At 37.2% G+C, this 17909-nt stretch overlaps 1 protein-coding gene across 4 annotated transcripts in view; it reads left to right on the top strand.

Annotated features, from left to right (window-relative positions):
* Positions 1-17909, top strand: part of LOC103103854 (uncharacterized) — a 115631-nt gene that overhangs the window by 26508 nt on the left and 71214 nt on the right. For 3 of the 4 annotated variants that reach the window (XM_056799286.1, XM_056799285.1, XM_056799287.1), the window contains exons 3-4: positions 5703-5988; positions 14049-14284. In XM_056799286.1, the coding sequence (XP_056655264.1) occupies positions 5703-5988; positions 14049-14284 (522 nt within the window). Of the gene's footprint in view, positions 1-5702; positions 5989-14048; positions 14285-15121; positions 15314-17909 lie in introns of those variants that run through there. The other variant, XM_056799288.1, reaches the window with a different exon arrangement.

Here is a 17909-nt window from a genome sequence, read left to right as displayed (position 1 = left end):
TTCCCCTTGTTCCAGGCCAAACCCAAAATCTGACTTGAACTGAAAATTTATTAAAGGGAAGGGGAATGGTAACATTGGAGGAATGAGGGGGAAAGAAGATGGAATTTCCACAGCAATTGGATTTCAAGGGGCCAGTCTCAAGGCTTCCATGCCTAAGTCCCTTTCCCAGCTGACAGTTTCTTATAATCTCTATACCACTATAACTTAAACTAGATCTCTATAATCAGTTCAAGGAAAGGCAAGGGAGAGAGAGAGACCCCAAAGAAGAGGGCAGATTGGCTCTGGTCAAAGAGTCCAACCAAACTCCTTCTGAGTCTTGGGTAGTTGTAGTCAAGTGAAGGAGGGATTGTGGAAGGATTTCTAGACAGGTACAACAACAAGTAGGAAAGTCTGGTTCTTTTCCCTCTTGTGGCTTCAGATTCCCTGCCAGGAAAAGCTCCTCCCCATTTTCCTTCCAGAGCTGGAAGTGCTGAGCTGGTCAGAATTCTCCTCAGCTCCCAGTTCTCTACTCAGAATCCTTTGATGGCTCTCAACTGCCACTAAGCTAGCTGTGCATCAAACAAGCAAGTTTCTGATCAGGATCCCTTTGCCAGCCTTTACATAACCATGGAAATTTTTTCTTAATTAATCAATTAAATAAAAAAATTTTAAATGGAATGTTTGGATCAGTTCACAATATACCAAGTGCTTTAATGTCCTAATTTTTCCACACACCCCAACATTTGTCATTTTCTTTTTCTGTCACACTAGCCAATATGACAGGTATGAGGTGGTACCTCAGCATTGGTTTTATTTTAATTTCTCTAATAAATTGTGATTTAGAGCATTTTTCATTTCTATAGACAGCTTTGACTTCATTTGAAAACTATGTCTTCATATCCCTTAACCATTGTTATAAGTTTGGTGGAGTTCTCTATATACTTGAGAAATCAGGTTTTTATAAGAGAAATCTGCTGTAAATTTTTTTCAGATTTATGATAACTGTGAATTTCCCTCCATCCTAGTTTTTCACTGTTTATTCTTCTATCTTCATTCAACCCATCCTCTTCCAAAGTGTTTTGCTTCTGATCACTGACTCTCCAATCCACCCTCCCTTCTATCAGTGCCTCCCTCTTCTTTTATCACCTTCCCTTCCTCCCTCCCCATAGAATAAAATAAATTCCTATACCCATCTGAGTATGTAAGTTATTCCCTCCCTGAACCAATTCCAAAGAGAATTAGATTCAACCATTGTCTGCCATCCCCTCATCTTCCTCTCCACTGCAAAAGCTCTTTTATACCTCTTCCATTTGAGATAATTTACCTAATTCTACCTCTCTTTCCCCTTTGCCCAGTGCATTACTTTTCCTCAACCACTAATCTTGTTGGGGTTGGGTTTTTTGTTTTTTGTTTTTTGTTTTTTGCCACAAAATGTCTTGTCTTTATTTCTTTACATTTTATTTTTTTACTTTCTTTCCATTTGAATTAGTTTATTTAGTCAATTTAGAACATTATTCCTTGATTACAATAATCACATTATTTCCCTCCCTCCCCTCCACCCACCCTTCCTGCAGCCCAGGCGCAATTTCATTGGGTATTATTTGTGTCTATTACTTGTGTCCTTGATCAGAACCTATTTCCATGTTGTTGATGTTTGCACTAGGATGTTCATTTAGTCTACATCCCCAACCATATCCCTTCGATCCATGTATTCAAGCAGTGGTTTTCCTTTGGTGTTTTTACTCCCACAGTGTTTCCTCTGAATGTGGATAGTGGTTTTTCTTGTAGATTCCTCATAATTGTTCAGACTGCATTGCCACTAAAGGAGAAGTCCATTACATTTGATTGTACCACAGTGTATCAGTCTCTGTGTATAATGTTTTCCTGGTTCTGCTCCTCTCACTCTGCATCAATTCCTGGAGGTTGTTCCAGTCCCCATGGAATGCCTCCACTTTATTATTCCTTTGAGCACAATAGTATTCCATCACCAACTTATACCACAATTTGTTCAGCCATTCCCCAATTGAAGGGCATCCCCTCATTTTCCAATTTTTGGCCACCACAAAGAGCGCAGCTATGAATATTTTTGTACACATCTTTTTCCTTATTATTTCTTTGGGGTACAAACCCAGCAGTGCTATGGCTGGATCAAAGGGAAGAAAGTCTTTTATCGCCCTTTGGGCATAGTTCCAAATTGCCCTCCAGAATAGTTGGATCAATTCACAACTCCACCAGCAATGCATTAATGTCCCAACTTTGCCACATCCCCTCCAGCATTCATTACTTTCCTTTGTTGTCATGTTAGCCAGTCTGCTAGGTGTGAGGTGATATCTCAGAGTTGTTTTGATTTGCATCTCTCTGATTATAAGAGATTTAGAACACTTTTTCATGTGCTTATTAATAGTTTTGATTTCTTTAACTGAAAATTGCCTATTCATGTCCCTTGCCCATTTTTCAATTGGAGAATGGCTTGATTTTTTTTACTGGTTTAGCTCTTTATAAATTTGAGTAATTAGACCTTTGTCAGAGGTTTTTGTTATGAAGATTGTTTCCCAATATGTTGCTTTCCTTCTAATTTTAGTTACATTGGGTTTGTTTGTACAAAAACTTTTTAATTTGATGTAGTCAAAATTATTTATTTTGCATTTTGTGACTCTTTCTAAGTCTTGCTTGGTTTTAAAATCTTTTCCTTCCCAAAGATCTGACAAGTATACTATTCTGTGTTCACCTAATTTGCTTATAGTTTCCTTCTTTATATTCAGGTCATTCACCCATTCTGAGTTTATCTTGGTGTAGGGTGTGAGATATTGATCCAAACCTAATCTCTCCCATACTATCTTCCAATTTTCCCAGCAGTTTTTATCAAATAGTGGGGTTTGGTCCCCAAAACTGGGATCTTTGGGTTTGTCATAGACTGTCTTGCTGAGGTCATTCACCCCAAGTCTATTCCACTGATCCTCCTTTCTATCTCTTAGCCAGTACCAAATTGTTTTGATGACCAACTAATCTTGTTTTTTAAGCTGTTGTACTGTCATACTCAAATCAGATCCATGTTCTCTGTCTATGTATTCTCTAATTGCCCTAATAATAAAATTTTTATAAGCATCATCTTTCCATGTAGGAATGTAAACCATTTAAACTTACTGAATAACTTGTAATTTCTCCTTCTTATTTACCTTTTTATTCTTCTCTTGAGTCTTGTATTTGAAAGATAATTTTTTTATTCAGCTTTGGTTTTTTCTTCAAGTATGCAATTGAAAGTCCTCTGTTTCACCAAATATCCATTCCCTTCTCCCCAAAGGTTTATACTCACTTTTGCTGGATTGGTAATTTTTTATTATAATTCTAGTTCCTTCAACCTCATTGAATATCATATTCCAGGTCCTCTGATCCTTTAAGATAGAAACTGCTAGATCTTATGCTATCCTGATTGTGGCTCCATGGTTTTCAATTTATTTCTTTTTGGATACTTGCAATATTTTCTCCTTAACCTGAGAGTTCTAGAATTTTTCTATAATATTCCTGTGAGTTTTCATTTTGGCATCTCTTTCAGGAGATGATCGGTAGACTCTTTCAATCTATTTTACTCTCTGATTCTAGAATATCAAGGTAATTTTCCCTGATAATTTCTTGAAAAATGATGTCTAAGCTCTTCTTTGTTCATGGCTTTCAGGCAGTCCAATAATTTTAAAATTCTCTCTCCTGAATCTATTTTCCAGGTGAGTTGTTTTTTCCAATGAGATATTTCACATTTTCTTCTATTTTTGCATTCTTTTTATTTTGTTTTATTGTTTCTTAAGGTTTCATGAAGTCAATAGCTTTCATTTGACCAATTCTAATTTTTAAGAAAGTATTATCTTCAATGAGCTTTTTGTACTTCCTTTTTTCCATTTGGCTAATTCTACTCTTCAAGGAGTTCATTTCTTTAGTAAATTTTTTGCATATATTTTTCTATGTGGTTAAGACATTCTCTTCATTGGGTTTTTGTTCCTCTTTTACTGTTTGTACTATTTTGTTTTTAAAATATTATTTTCTTCAGGAGTTTTTGTGCCTCTTTAACTAAGCAGGTGATTTCTTTTTTCATGATTTTTTTGTATCATTCATTTCTTTTCCCAATTTTTCCTCTGCCTCTTTTATTTGATTTTTAAAATCATTTTTAGTTCTTCAATAAATCAGTGAGGGGGGGATGAGGCCAACCCACATTTATCTTTGAATGTAGCCATTTTGACTTTGATGTCTTCTTCTGGGTTTGTGTCTTAATTTTCCCTGTCATCATAGTAACTTTAGGTGGTCAGATTCTCTTTTCTTTTTTTTTTTTGTTAATTTTTCCAACTATTTTTTGTCTTCCAACTTTATGTTAAAGTTGGACTCTGCTTTTAGGGTAGAGTAGGCACTTTCCCAAACTTTGGGCCTTTCTTGATGGTGTTTTTCAAAGCTAAACCTGGGGGTCTGTAAGTTTTCGGTTCTTCTAAGGTGGTCTGGTCTTAAAACTATGTTCACTCTTCTTCTATAAATGACCATGAGTACGCCTTTCCACCCTGGAACTATGACTCTGGTTCCAGTTCCCATGCAGCCCAATCCTCTCTTAAGCTAGTACTCTTTCTTGCCCTGGGAATGTGACCCAGAATTGTGTATGGGCAATGCAAAAGTTCTATTCCTAGTGCCAACAAAGTGTCCCCAGTAATCTCTTGCTAACTAGTTGTCCAATCTCTTTACCATTTGTGGGCTGACAGTGCCACACATACCACAGCTTATTTATTAACTTCCAAGGCCTGCTTCTGGCTTTCACTGGGGTTCCAAACTTTGGTACTGGTTTGCACCAGAACACAGGGCCCTGCTGCTTGCTTGTGCTAGGTGTGAGCAACTGCTGACTGCCTTGTGTTTTGGCATAGGCTTTGCTACTGGTTTACTGGGCATAACCTACCCTAGAATGTGCTTTACTCTCACTCCAGTCAGACAGAAATTTCCTGCTGACCTTTTAAGTTGCCTTAGGATGGAAAATTGTTTCATCTCTTCCTTTTATTGGTTCTACCACTCCAGAATTCATATTGAAGCATTATTTTAAAGTTGTTTGGAAGGAAATTGGGGAGATTTCAAGTAAGTTTATATCTTCATTTACTCCACTATCTTGGTTTCCAGGTCTGTCTTAGCAAAAGAATAAGTTAAAAATGAATTAAAATTATTATTTGGAAAATGTATCAATTGACTTTCAAAAAGTAACCACACAAAATTTTATGATTTTCATGGTATTTAGCCAACAGATGCAACATAAAGACAAGATCCGCAATAGCCAGTGCCATTTTGAGTTCACCTTAAGCAGCATTTCTGACCTTCTAATTCTGTGTGATTAAAAAATGTCACTATTGGGATGAAAGAAGCAGAAAATTACTTTTCATCTCTGTTAGGTCTACACAAGCCAAGTAAAACAGAGAAAAGCGAATGATTTGCAAATGTCATGCAAGCTTAAATTTCCCATTCCACTTTGCTTCCTAGAAGAGAAAGGCATTCTAGTATGTTTTATTGAATTACATTGTGAACTCATAAAAGTGAGAAAGGCAACAATGTCAATAGCTGGTGACTAGGTATTCTAAATCACATTTTTAAGGTAGCAGGACTTCTATGGTCCTTGGGAAATGGAATCAACTCTTCATTCATGTAATGGAGTCTGCACTTTGCATCTGATGGCTGATGGACTTCTCTCCTCATATATCTCATCATTTCAGCTCCAGTGCTATCAAAGGGAAAACCTACCTTCCAGTCCAGCATCTTCAGTCCCACTGCATCTCCTGAAAGAGCTGTGGATGGGTCTCTACTAGATGATTTTGAAAGAGGCACTTGTATTCAGACACAAGAAGAGATTAATCCCTGGTGGATGGTAGATTTGGGATGTACACAAACAGTGAAATCTGTGGCAATCACTCCTCGACAAGATTGTTGTACTGAAGAATTACATGGAGCACTGATCCTGGTGGGGGATTCCCCTGACACTGGTGGCATTTTCAATGCCAGGTAAACTTAATCTCTTGAAAACAATTTGATAATATTTGTAAATCAATTTATAAACTTTATATTAGCTAATATAAATGTTAGCAATCAACTCTAATCCTCTCCTTACTGCCTAAATTCCCAGTTCTTGATCTTGGCTAAGCTACACTAAACCATCCTTAGCTGATTTTAAGGAAAGGGTTTGTGTAAGCCTGATAGGACCCAGGGAAGGTCTTAGATCCAAAAGGACCCAGACCTAGTCTCACAATCAGTTGCCAGATGGTTCAGGATCACCAGAAACTGCAGTAGATAAAACAGATCAGCAAAGCAGCAGGGCAACAGGATAGCAGTGCAACAGGGCAGCTGGACAGCAAGACAGGATAGGGAATTCAGGGTAGTATAGGGTTGTATCAACCACTAAGGAAAAGCAGCCTGTCCCTCCAGGTCAAAACTGGAGAAAGACCCTAAATCTCAGTTAACTGTCTCTCCCTTACTTTCCCAACCTAGAATTCTCTCCCTGTTAGTCTCATGCCTCTGAAAACTTGCTCTAACCCTCTCTTCCTTATAATACAACCAATATACTTGAAATTTGATAGTGTGGCAAAAAAGTATTTTTACTTCCTTTATACATGCTGTTCTGATCATATGCAATAATTGGCAAGAATTGAGAATATTTTCTTGATGATTCAAGCATGCAACACTTTCCCATTCAATAATCCCTCAATATCTCATGAGAGGATTTGTCCTTGACTCAGTTCCAAACATTATGTGAGATCAAAGCAATGAAATTAATGTCATGGCTATGAATTTCCTGGTTGTTCCAGGTGTTCCTATGTTTTTGCTGTCATCTGGTAAAGTCCTTTTTATTAATAAAATAGTGAGGACTTTAGATTAGGCTGATAGTCAAGTTAGAGACCTAAATGGGACCCAACCTCTCAAGGAATGCTACATCCTATAAGATTAGAATAATAGCAAATCAATAAAAGATCTTCCTCCTCCCACTTTTTTTGATGGATAATCATTCCATTCTTTGACTTTATTGATTTTTCACATATTCATGAAGCATTCATTCCTATTATATTCTCAATAGATTGCATGGAAGGAATAGTATGAAATCCATCCTGGATAATGAAGCTTGGGGGTGAGCAGGGACAAATGTAGAATGAAAAGTGTATGTGGAGGTATTTGCCTTGGCAAAGAGAAGGTATCCTGACTTGTGTGAGACTTGGTGAAGGATCAAATAGTGGGACAAGATATGTAAATGGAGTGAGATCAGGAAAAACAGAGAAGAACGTTAGAGCTCTTAGTAAATGGCCACAATATTTTTTAGTTAAGAATCAGGCATTAACTGATTTTTGGAAGGATGTTGTAAATGGTTTGAGGGGAAAAAGGAAATGTTTGGGAACTACTTCTTTGGTGAGGTGGATAACAATTTGATTAAGGAAGGATAAAAAGATTTCCTGACTGGGAGTCCAATGGATATTATTTAACATACATTTGTATTTGACTCTGTCAGTATGGTTTCTTGATTTTCGCCAATTTGATTAGCAATATATATGAATAGGAGCAAAGGAGGTTGGTGACAGGAATCCAAGGTTGTAGCTTAGCAAAACATTACCTTTTATAGTAAAATGGAGCAAGGATTGGACTGTAGAAGATAATTTGGTGGGCAAGTAGGTGACTCAATGGATTGAGAGACAGGCCTAGAAATGAGAGTTCTTGGTTCAATTCTGGCCTCAAATGCTTCATAGTTGTGTGACCCTGGCAAGTCACTGGAGTGCTGTTGCCTAGCCCTTACCACAGTTCAAAGGTAGAACTGGTGCATGGTATTGATTCTTAGACAGAAGGTAAGGATTAAAAAAAAAGATAATATAGATTTGTGCTGATTTTTCAGTGAGCAGAGATAGAAAAGAGAAGACAGTATGTAGCCAATGCTGAGGTGGGTGGGATGACCTGTGAAAGAACTGATTGTTGGGAAGATTGGAAGTCAGGATGAAGACAAAGAAAATAATCAAGGATGGAATGTTAAACAATGACCAGGTAAAATAATTTTGCACATCACAAGCATAGAAGCAAACTACATAGGCAAATGCATGATCAAAGATGTGAGCATATATCTTGTTGATGGAAAGTGAAGCAGTTGATCATGAGAACTTATATTATGGGGAGGAGAGGTGAGAGAATTTGAATGAGCCTTAATATGTATATAGAAGTCCCCTAGTAGGAGGACAGGAATTATAGTAGAGAAAAAGACTATGAGCTAGGCATTGAATTCATTGAGGAAAGAAGAGAAATGTTCTGAAGTTCTACAAATAAGGGCAACCAATACCCAGATTCAATGATAAATTTTAATAACATGGACCTCAAAGGAAAGCCTGCTGAGGGATGGTTGTAGGAGTGTCTAAAAGGGGCAATAGAAGGAGAGATGCATCTCAATTCCAGGGAGTACAGTGGAAGGAGAAGATTGAGTGAATATTTAGGCAGATGTGGTTGAAGGTAATTGTACTAAGGAAGGCACCAAGTGGGGATTGGGAATGGGACGTAGCGCACGAGGCTTTAAAATCACCAGTAATGGGTGAACATATGCTAAATATTGAGGAATGAGTTCAACAGGAAGATTTGTGGATAGGATGAGATTCATTGAGAAAGATAGAGGATTAAAATGTTCAAAGCCTTTCCTTGAAAACCAGTCTTACAGCAGGTACTAATGGTATACCCAGTGAAGCCCAGATACCCTGTCTCATAGCAGACAGGACCAGATATTGGTATGATTTGGGATATAAAATTCAGCCTAAGTGATAGTAGCTGGCAGTGGGATGTGTTTCTAGACTGTAGATGATTTCCAGTGTACTAGAAAATGTCCAGTATTAAAGTAGTATCTTGAGTGAATGCTAGAAAGGCCCTAATAGAAAGGCAGAAGATACAGAAAAATGGCCTGATTACCAAAAGAGATAGGACTGATAGGACTCTCTGGATGGAAGATCATCTAGAACAGGGCAATCAGGACATTAAAAACCTTGAGCTCTTGCCATATGTTGAAAGAAATTAGGATGCAGAAGGAAAGACTTAGAGGGAGATGATTACTATAACCAAGAATATGAATGTCTGTTATGTCTGAAATTGCCTTCTAGAGTCATAGATCATGGGCTCATAGGACGACAGACTTAGAGGTGGTCCAGAAAACCGAAGTTATCTAGGTTCTTCTTTTATAAGATTTAGAAACCAAACCAGATAATTTCAGTAAATTACCCAAAGTTACACATTATTAAGTGAATAAGAGTAAGTGTGACCTTCTTTAGACTAGTCCTGCAAAAGAAAAACTTGCTGAACCGTGTTGAATTTATATCTCTGGCCATTACATTTTTTTAATATATTTTATTTGATCATTTCCAAGCATTATTCGTTAAAGACATAGATCATTTTCTTTTCCTCCCCCCACCCCCCATAGCCGACACGTAAATCCACTGGGCATTAGATGTTTTCTTGATTTGAACCCATTGCTTTGTTGATAATATTTGCATTAGAGTGTTCATTTAGAGTCTCTCCTCTGTCATGTCCCCTCAACCGCTGTATTCAGGCAGTTGCTTTTCCTCGGTGTTTCCACTCCCATAGTTTATCCTTTGCTTATGAATGGTGTTTTTTTCTCCTATATCCCTGCAGATTGTTCAGGGACATTACACCGCCACTAATGGAGAAGTCCATTACGTTCGATTATACCACAGTGTATTAGTCTCTGTGTACAATGTTCTCCTGGTTCTGCTCCTCTCGCTCTGCATCACTTCCTGGAGGTTGTTCCAGTCTCCATGGAACTCCTCCACTTTATTATTCCTTTTAGCACAATAGTATTCCATCAACAACATATACCACAGTTTGTTCAGCCATTCCCCAATTGATGGGCATCCCCTCGTTTTCCAGTTTTTGGCCACCACAAAGAGCGCAGCTATGAATATTTTTGTACAAGTCTTTTTGTCCATTATCTCTTTGGGGGTACAGACCCAGCAGTGCTATGGCTGGGTCAAAGGGTAGATATTCTTTTGTCGCCCTTTGGGCATAGTTCCAAATTCTGGCCATTACATTTTAAAAAAATAAAAACTAGCATTCATATAGTGTTCTAGGATTTACAACATTGGTTATATAGTTATTCTTATTTTTGTCTTACCTCCTTGTAGGTGAGTGCTATTATGAATCATACTTTATAGATGAGACTGAAGTTGAGAAAGAATAAGTGGCTTTTCCAGAATCAAATAGTGAGTGTCTTTAAGTAGGATTAACATTCATGTCTTCCTGATTCTAATTCTAGCATTCTAGTCATTATGCCACCTAGGCATCTTTCCTGATACCTTGAGGCCACTCTGTCTTGCTGCTAGCTCTTGTTACTTCATTTTATGACTTCTCCACTCAGGATAAAGCCTGTAACTTCCATTCACTATAGGAGGACCAAGAAGGGTAGGAGACCTACAATTCTCCTTATATTTCACTCCAATAAACTGATAGAAAAGAGTAAGACTGTTTGAGGAGGTAGAGAGCATTAAAGACTAGGGAAGCCAGGGAAGGTTTCCTAAAAAAAAAAGGTATCACTTGAGTTGAGTCTTAAGAGAAACTGAGGATTCTTAGAGATCGAGGTGAGCAGGGAGGTCATTCCAGGCACATAGGACAGCCAGTGCAAAGACTCAGAGAAAATGGAATGCCAACTTCATGGAAAAGCATGTAAATTTAGTGAGCTAGACTCTAAAGTATGTGAGAGGGGATAATATGAAGTATCTGTGAATACAAGCTGAATCCAGACGGGGAAAGGCTTTAAATGCTAATCTGAGGATTTTGTATCATTCTAAAACAATGAACATTCACTGAAGGGATAGGAAGTAATATGGTAAGAGCTCTGATTTAAGAATGTTATTTTGGCAGCAGTCTGCAAGCAGAGAGCAAAGTAGGGTTTATGGGATAATGGATAATAGTTGGACTCAAAGTCAAGAAGACCGACATTCAAGTTCTACTTCTGACACATCTTATATGAGGAATTCCAGGCAAGTCATTAAGGTCTGATGTGGGAACAGTGAAATTAGGGTCTCATCTAAAGAATCTGACAGGTCAAACAGACTCCATGATGGGGGAATAAGCTTTGTAATGATGGGGAGTAGGACAAAAGAACCATTGGTGAAAATGCAAATGTTGAGAGCTCTATAGTTGTATGAGGCAGGAATAACAGTTGGAAACTGGACAAAGACTTCTGGGAAATTCTCTTGAGGAGGGAGTCTTGAGGGCTGAGACCCAGAAGGGAGTGGAAGGAGTATTTCTTGGGGCCATTCAAGACACCTTTGGAGATTTCTGACACTGACAGAAATCTTAACATCGTGTGTTCCTGTTTAAAACATCACTGGTTCCTGTCAAGAAACCTAATTTCTTCAAAGACTTTCCTTCCATGAACTATTGAGATATTCAACTCAAATTGATGAGCAGTGCTCTCTTCCCTTTTTTCTACCTCTCCCCTGCCTACAAGAAAATCGTGTACTTCAATAATTAGTGTATTTAGAAAGAGATTTAGGATGACCCATAACCCCTCTAACCGCTAACTTTTGCCCCAATCAACAATTAAATCAAATAAGCAATCAGATAGTGAATTCAATCTCGTTTACTTACATTTGGAGAGTAAGCCCATAGGCAGACTCCATCTTGTTGCCTGTTTTCTAGAAGACATGAGGGGGAGACTTGTGAGCGCCCCAAAGGAGCACATATCCAGATTGAGGTCCCACAAACCTCTCCTTGTAGAGAAGACTTTCCCGCCACCCTTGAGGGCTGGCACGACCACCAAGGGGTAAGCCTTCACCAAGGGGAGATCTCCATTTTGTCTCCCTCAAGTAATTCAGGGACTCTGGGAGGGAGTCGTGGGGGAAGCCATTTTCATCAACCCTTTCCTCACTGCCTTCAACCCTCATTTTTCCAACTAAGGAGTGTGAGTCCCCCAAAATTATAGCTTTAATATAAGAGAATATGTCAATAGTGTAGAGATAGAGAGTTAGCTAGTGGAAAGTGTAAGAAAGGAAGGAAGGTAGGAATCTAAGTAAGGTAGGGAGGTGAGGTGGGTAGGGCTTTTCAAGAATGCTTTTTATCTTGATTAGTTACTAAGGAAGGGGCCATTTATTTGTCTGGGTGGTTGTTGCACTGTCATTCCCAAGGACCTGATGTCACTTTACCTATGGTCCACTCTCTTTGCCCACTCAAGGGTAGCCAACCACGATGTAAATATGATGCTAATGACATGTTAAATATCCCCAGAGCAACTTTTGGTCTTATTTTGCTCTTTCTGTACAGCCTCTAAGGAAGACCATGATTGTGGAAATTGACCATTTAAACCTAGTTATATGTGACTGGAAAATTGATTGACTGCTCAGAGACCCCCAACTAAGAACTTAGCTTATGTCTAAAGTCTGATGTGAGGAATTTTCTCACAATATGAAATCTAAGCAAACCAAACGTCAGATCTGAAACATGGCTCATACTAATCAACTAGTCATTGTTTCTTTGTTCTTCTGATTGTTCACAGCTATTTGGCAGGATTTAGTGGGACACTTCAGCCCACATCACGTCCTCTGTGACTCCATAAGGTCAAAGATAATAGAGAAGACACTGACCACTATTAGTAGAGGGAGTTCTTCACCTGGGAGTTTCCTCTGCTTATGAAACTATAGGTCAACTCCTTAGCTCCTTCTCTATCTCTGTACTGAGTGGGCATCAACAATCTATATTAAATATAAATAGAGAAATATTTTAGGGCATGGCCAGTGTAGACATTAGTTGTGATTAACTGTACACTTGTATAATAGATTTTTAAATATTTGTATTTATAATATTTATAAATTGAACACAAAAAACAAAGACCATCTGAATAATGAGCAACAAGGATATATGAAATATGTTCTTTCCAAACCTTCTGTTTGATACATAAATCTCCCTGTATCAATGAGTTGTTCTAGAATTTCATTTGATTGGGCAACTAAATGAATGTGGCAGAGGGAGATGAGTCAGCTTCTTTTGATCAAATACTTTACTCATATAGTGATGTTTCAGAGAGGAAGACCCTTTCCAGAAGAACTGATAATCACTCTCCAGTGCTTAGTACAGTATCTAGCACATAAGAAGTAGTAAGTCAAAGCTCACTGATTCATTGAAATGCAATTGTTTCTATTTAATTCATATAGCCTTTACTTGATTCCCTTCATTGTTCTCTTATCTAATGTCTACTAATCTTTCTTGTATGGACCTGATGGTCAGTAAGAACAGGCCCTAGCATGAAGTGGGTAAGATATACTAGCTTAAAATTAGGAAAGTGAAGAACGGATGTTGTGGTCAAGTGGTACTCGCCATTGTTTCTAGGATTTGAATGTCAGGAAGGAAAGCCATGATTGGGCCTTATCAGAAGTCTTATCTTCACTATAGAACCATGGTTAGGGAAATGACTAGCCAAAAATTTTGTTTGAGAAAGGAATACTCTGGTAACTATGCTTTGGGTGAACTAAAAGAACAGAGACAAGAGGTGAAGACTCTGGTTGGAAAACCATTTATAATTACCCACTCATGAAGTAATGTGGGCATAGACCACATAAGAACCAAAAGTTTTAATTCAATTATTTTCCAATTAATAGTAATTTTAAAGTTTCTTCTATGTGCTAACAATGCTTTTAGTGCTGGAGACACTGAGCTACTTGTGGAAAAAAAAAGATTTTTAAAAAAGTAAAATTCAGAACATGAAGTCACAGAAAACGAAGAATGAACAAGATGCAAAATCTGAGGAAGTATGGAAGTTAAATGTGAAGATAAGGAAGAAGGGGAAAGTATCAAACCTAAAATGGGTATTCCAAAGAAATTGTAGATGTTGATATTATTTTCCATGGGGAACAACTTTCTGTGATCAAAGTTTCTTGACGAAACTTTACATTATTTGAACCTAAACCAGGTTCAAAGTTGGTCTGAGAACCTGTCCTAATAAATGATATAAAGAATTAATGGATCTTTTGAGTGTCCTCTGTGTAGCAATTTTCAATTGGTACATTTGATTCTTTATGAATAAAAATATGATTTGCCTTCAGGTGTGCAGTCATCAATTCCTTGAGTCAAGGAAAAACAGAATTTTTCAAATGTGAGACAATGCAAGGAAGATATGTGAGTGTTGTCAACCCAAAGAGAAGAACATTTCTATCTTTCTGTGAAGTACGAGTCTTTGGAAAAGCATCAGATTCAATCTCTTCTAGTATCGCAACATCCAGTCCAGAATCTCAGCCTTTTTTACCCAAGGCTTATGATCAAGAGAGCAGAGAGTTACCAGGTGAGTATCAGGGACATTGAAGCCTAAGGATTCTCCCTCAAAACACATAATGTAGGAAGAATGCCAATTCCAACCACTCCTAATACCAGGTATGTGATGATGTTGTATCTCTTTTGCCATCTAAAATATCTAGCTTTGGAATAAGTAAAGGTCAAAACTACATAGCAGACAAGGATCATATGGAACTTGTGACTCTAGGCTGAAAATGAACTGGTTTATTATATATACATATATATTTCTTAGTAATACATGCAAAATGGGTTATGAAGTTAAGCTCAAGAAAATTGGGGGGGGGGAATCCAGAGTCCCTAATTGTTTTTGCAAAAGTTCATTCATTGCTTCCACAACTGTCCTCTGGTTCCCCATTCAAGAACAATGTCCCAAGGAGATTAAAAAAAAAAAACCATCAGAAGAGGTCCTGAGAATGAGGACATGACAGGCCTGAGATCTTACTCCAGTATCTAACACACCAACTTTCCTTCACATGAATCCTCTATCTTTCAAATGTTCGATGGGAACTTGATCATTTGAACCCAAGGTTCATTGATTTTCATCCACCCCTGTTAAATTTCACCTTGTAAAGAAGAGTGTCAATGATTTAAAAAAAATCACGTTATACTTGGACAAGAGTGCTGGGATGGCAATGGAAATTAAAAAAATTGAGAAGTGAGAAACAAATTGGGCCTAAATTATCATGAATACCTGGGAGTCAATTTGACTTAGTGGACAGAGAGCCAGTCTTCACAAAGCCAAGAGGACCTGGGTTCAAGTCTCACCTATGACATATACTGTCTCTATGACTGAACAATAGCACAAAAAAAACCTCTCTAAAACTCTTAAGTTTCAGAGAAGCACCAATTCATTAGTGGAGGGAGTTTCCTTTTCTCAGAGTTCCCTGTAACGAAATCAATTAAAGTTCAATCCTTTCCCCTATGCCTTCACTGACCTAGACTAAACATTTAATGCAGATACATGAAGGAAGGTTATTTTGGTTTTGAGGAAGTAGAGAAGATATGAAATTTGAAATAGGTGAGTAAATAAACAAATAATAAATTATAATTGTAAATTATTTAATTACTATATGCAAAGAGTAATGATTAATGAATAAATCTTCATTTCAAGGATATTTCCTAGGTGAAATCTCTATCCTATTCAGTTCATTTTTTATCAGTGATTTTCAAACAATATATAGAATAGGGCAGATAGGTGACTCAGTGGATTGAGAGGCAAGCCTAGAGACAGGGAGTCATAGGTTCAACTCTGTCTTCAGATACTTCCTAGCCATGTGACCCTGGTCAAGTCACTTAACCCCAGTTGCTTAGCCCTTACCTCTCTTCTTCCTTGGAACTGATACTTAGTATTGATTCTGAAAGTAAGGATTTAAAAAATATATGTGTACATATGTATATACATACACACATATAAATATATTAGATAAATATAACACACATACATATATACATATAATATACATATTATATGTGTGTATATATATATCTATATATATAGATATAGATATATATAGATACTTGATCAGATATACAGACCATATAAAGTTGGGAGGGGTAGCCAATATGGCAAGTGGAGAAAATAAGGTTGAAAATCTTCCTCTCAGTTGAAAAATTAGAAACTAGAAGTTGACCTCCAGGTATCCAATAGCTAAATAGTTTGCAGAATTGAGGCTCCTAGTACAGCTTTTGTATGGACGTGTTTCTTCCTTTCTACAGGTCAGGTCAATGGCATAAATGACATTGTATGTAGTGATTATAGGTAGTAATCGATCATTAAGTTAAAAGCAATATATATTGATTATGACTGCAGGTAATTGATCCATGTTACAATTGCTCCTTTGGTCCCTGGACTAACTCCTCTTGCTCATTATGAATCATAGGATCTGAGTATTGTAGAGCTTTAAAAATCTTCAAAGGACTTATGGTCAATCCAGCCCACTCATTTTATAGATGATGAAAGGAAGGCTCAGAATGGTGAAAGGTCTTTTCCAAAGTCACCCATATAATGTGTTAGACCTGAGATTTGAACCATGATGGGTGAAAGATGAAATGACTGACAAAACAAAAATTGAACTTCTGAGCATTTTGGTTTATTAAGGAACGCATGCTAATTGCCTAACAAAGCAGCACCAATAACCTTTCTCAGCTTTGGCACTGGACCCCAAACATGAGGAGAGACAAATTTCTATATATTAAGAACAATTAATCAAATGTGACCAACTAATTAAAAGGCAACCATTAATCAGGATACAATATGTAATTTTATTTTTGGAGGAAAGATATGGGGCTTCCCAAGTTAGAAAGGGAAGAATAAATAGATTAAATTCCCTGAAATCAGAAAAAAAACTGTTCCACTCCCCCCATGTCTGTGAATAATCAAAAGAATATAGAAATAATGATTTATTGATCAGTACAGGACCAGTTTTCAAATAAGGTAGATTGATTGCCTATATCAGAATATTTATCACATCATGAAAGATTGAGGAGGGTGTGAAAGAATCTAATTTGCAAAATGACAAATAATGATTGTTTAAAAATTGTTTCCACATGTAATTGAAAGTTTTTAAAGTTTTTAAAAATACACATGGATTGCTTGAGATATATAATTGTGAGGAAACTTCTTGCATCAATATTACTAGTTTTCTGACCAGCATAATCTAGATTCTTAGTTAAAGGTACCTAAACAGCAGGTAGAGGTGGTCCAGCTTTACAGTCATGCAGGACTAGGTTCAAAAGATGCAATAATGCTTTCTCACAATCCCCAAAATTGAATATAATTTTCTCAGTAGGCAAAAACTTAACCAGACCCAAAACTGAACAAAAAGGGAACTTAGCTAGATTCAGAATGGAGCCACAAGATGACATCAGTGTGGTTCTCTCAATACCATTTGCTATTAATTTCCTCAACTTCTCCTTTTGATTCAAAAAGAAGAGAGTAGCCCAATTCCTCCAAGGATCATTAATACAAGTCTAAAGATTCTTCATATATTCATATTCAGAATCACACAAGTCAGTCTACAATTCGAACTGCTTAAAAGGCTCCCAATGGACTGATTTTGAGAAAGGAAGTTTATATGTGACCAAGTTAACAACAACAACAAAAAAAACTTCTAGCATAAACACCATGAAACAGAAGTCCAAAACAATACAATGGTGATCGTTAATATTAACATCAGGTATCCTTATATCCTAGTAATCTACGCCCAATTTCCATTTAATCAACACATTTTGAGTCCCAGATGTCCCATGTAGTTTTCCTTGGATAGTTTCTTTTGGACATTCTGGAATAGACTTCATTCTCAGGACAGCTCTGAAGGGGACTCTGTCTCTCTGGTTTCACATTGCTTGTAGGCATTACTAGATAATTCTGCTAATAACAAGACTATACAATTTAGTATAGGCTTTTAAATTTGGTTCTCCTAACTTGAAACTTCAGAATCAGTTTTTATATACCACTTGCTACCTTTATCTTTACCCTGTACCTGAAATAAGAATCTTTTAAAAATTCATGTGAGACTAACTTTAAAATGAACCCTTCTTTTCTTAAAAATTATCAAATAGGGATAATGGGCAGCTGGGTGGCTCAGTGGACTGACAGGTCTAGAGATGGGAGA

Source organism: Monodelphis domestica, chromosome 5, assembly GCF_027887165.1.
Source record: "Monodelphis domestica isolate mMonDom1 chromosome 5, mMonDom1.pri, whole genome shotgun sequence".
NCBI lineage: Eukaryota > Metazoa > Chordata > Mammalia > Didelphimorphia > Didelphidae > Monodelphis > Monodelphis domestica.
Note: the sequence above shows the minus strand (reverse complement) of the source record. Positions and strands in the feature narration are given on the sequence as shown.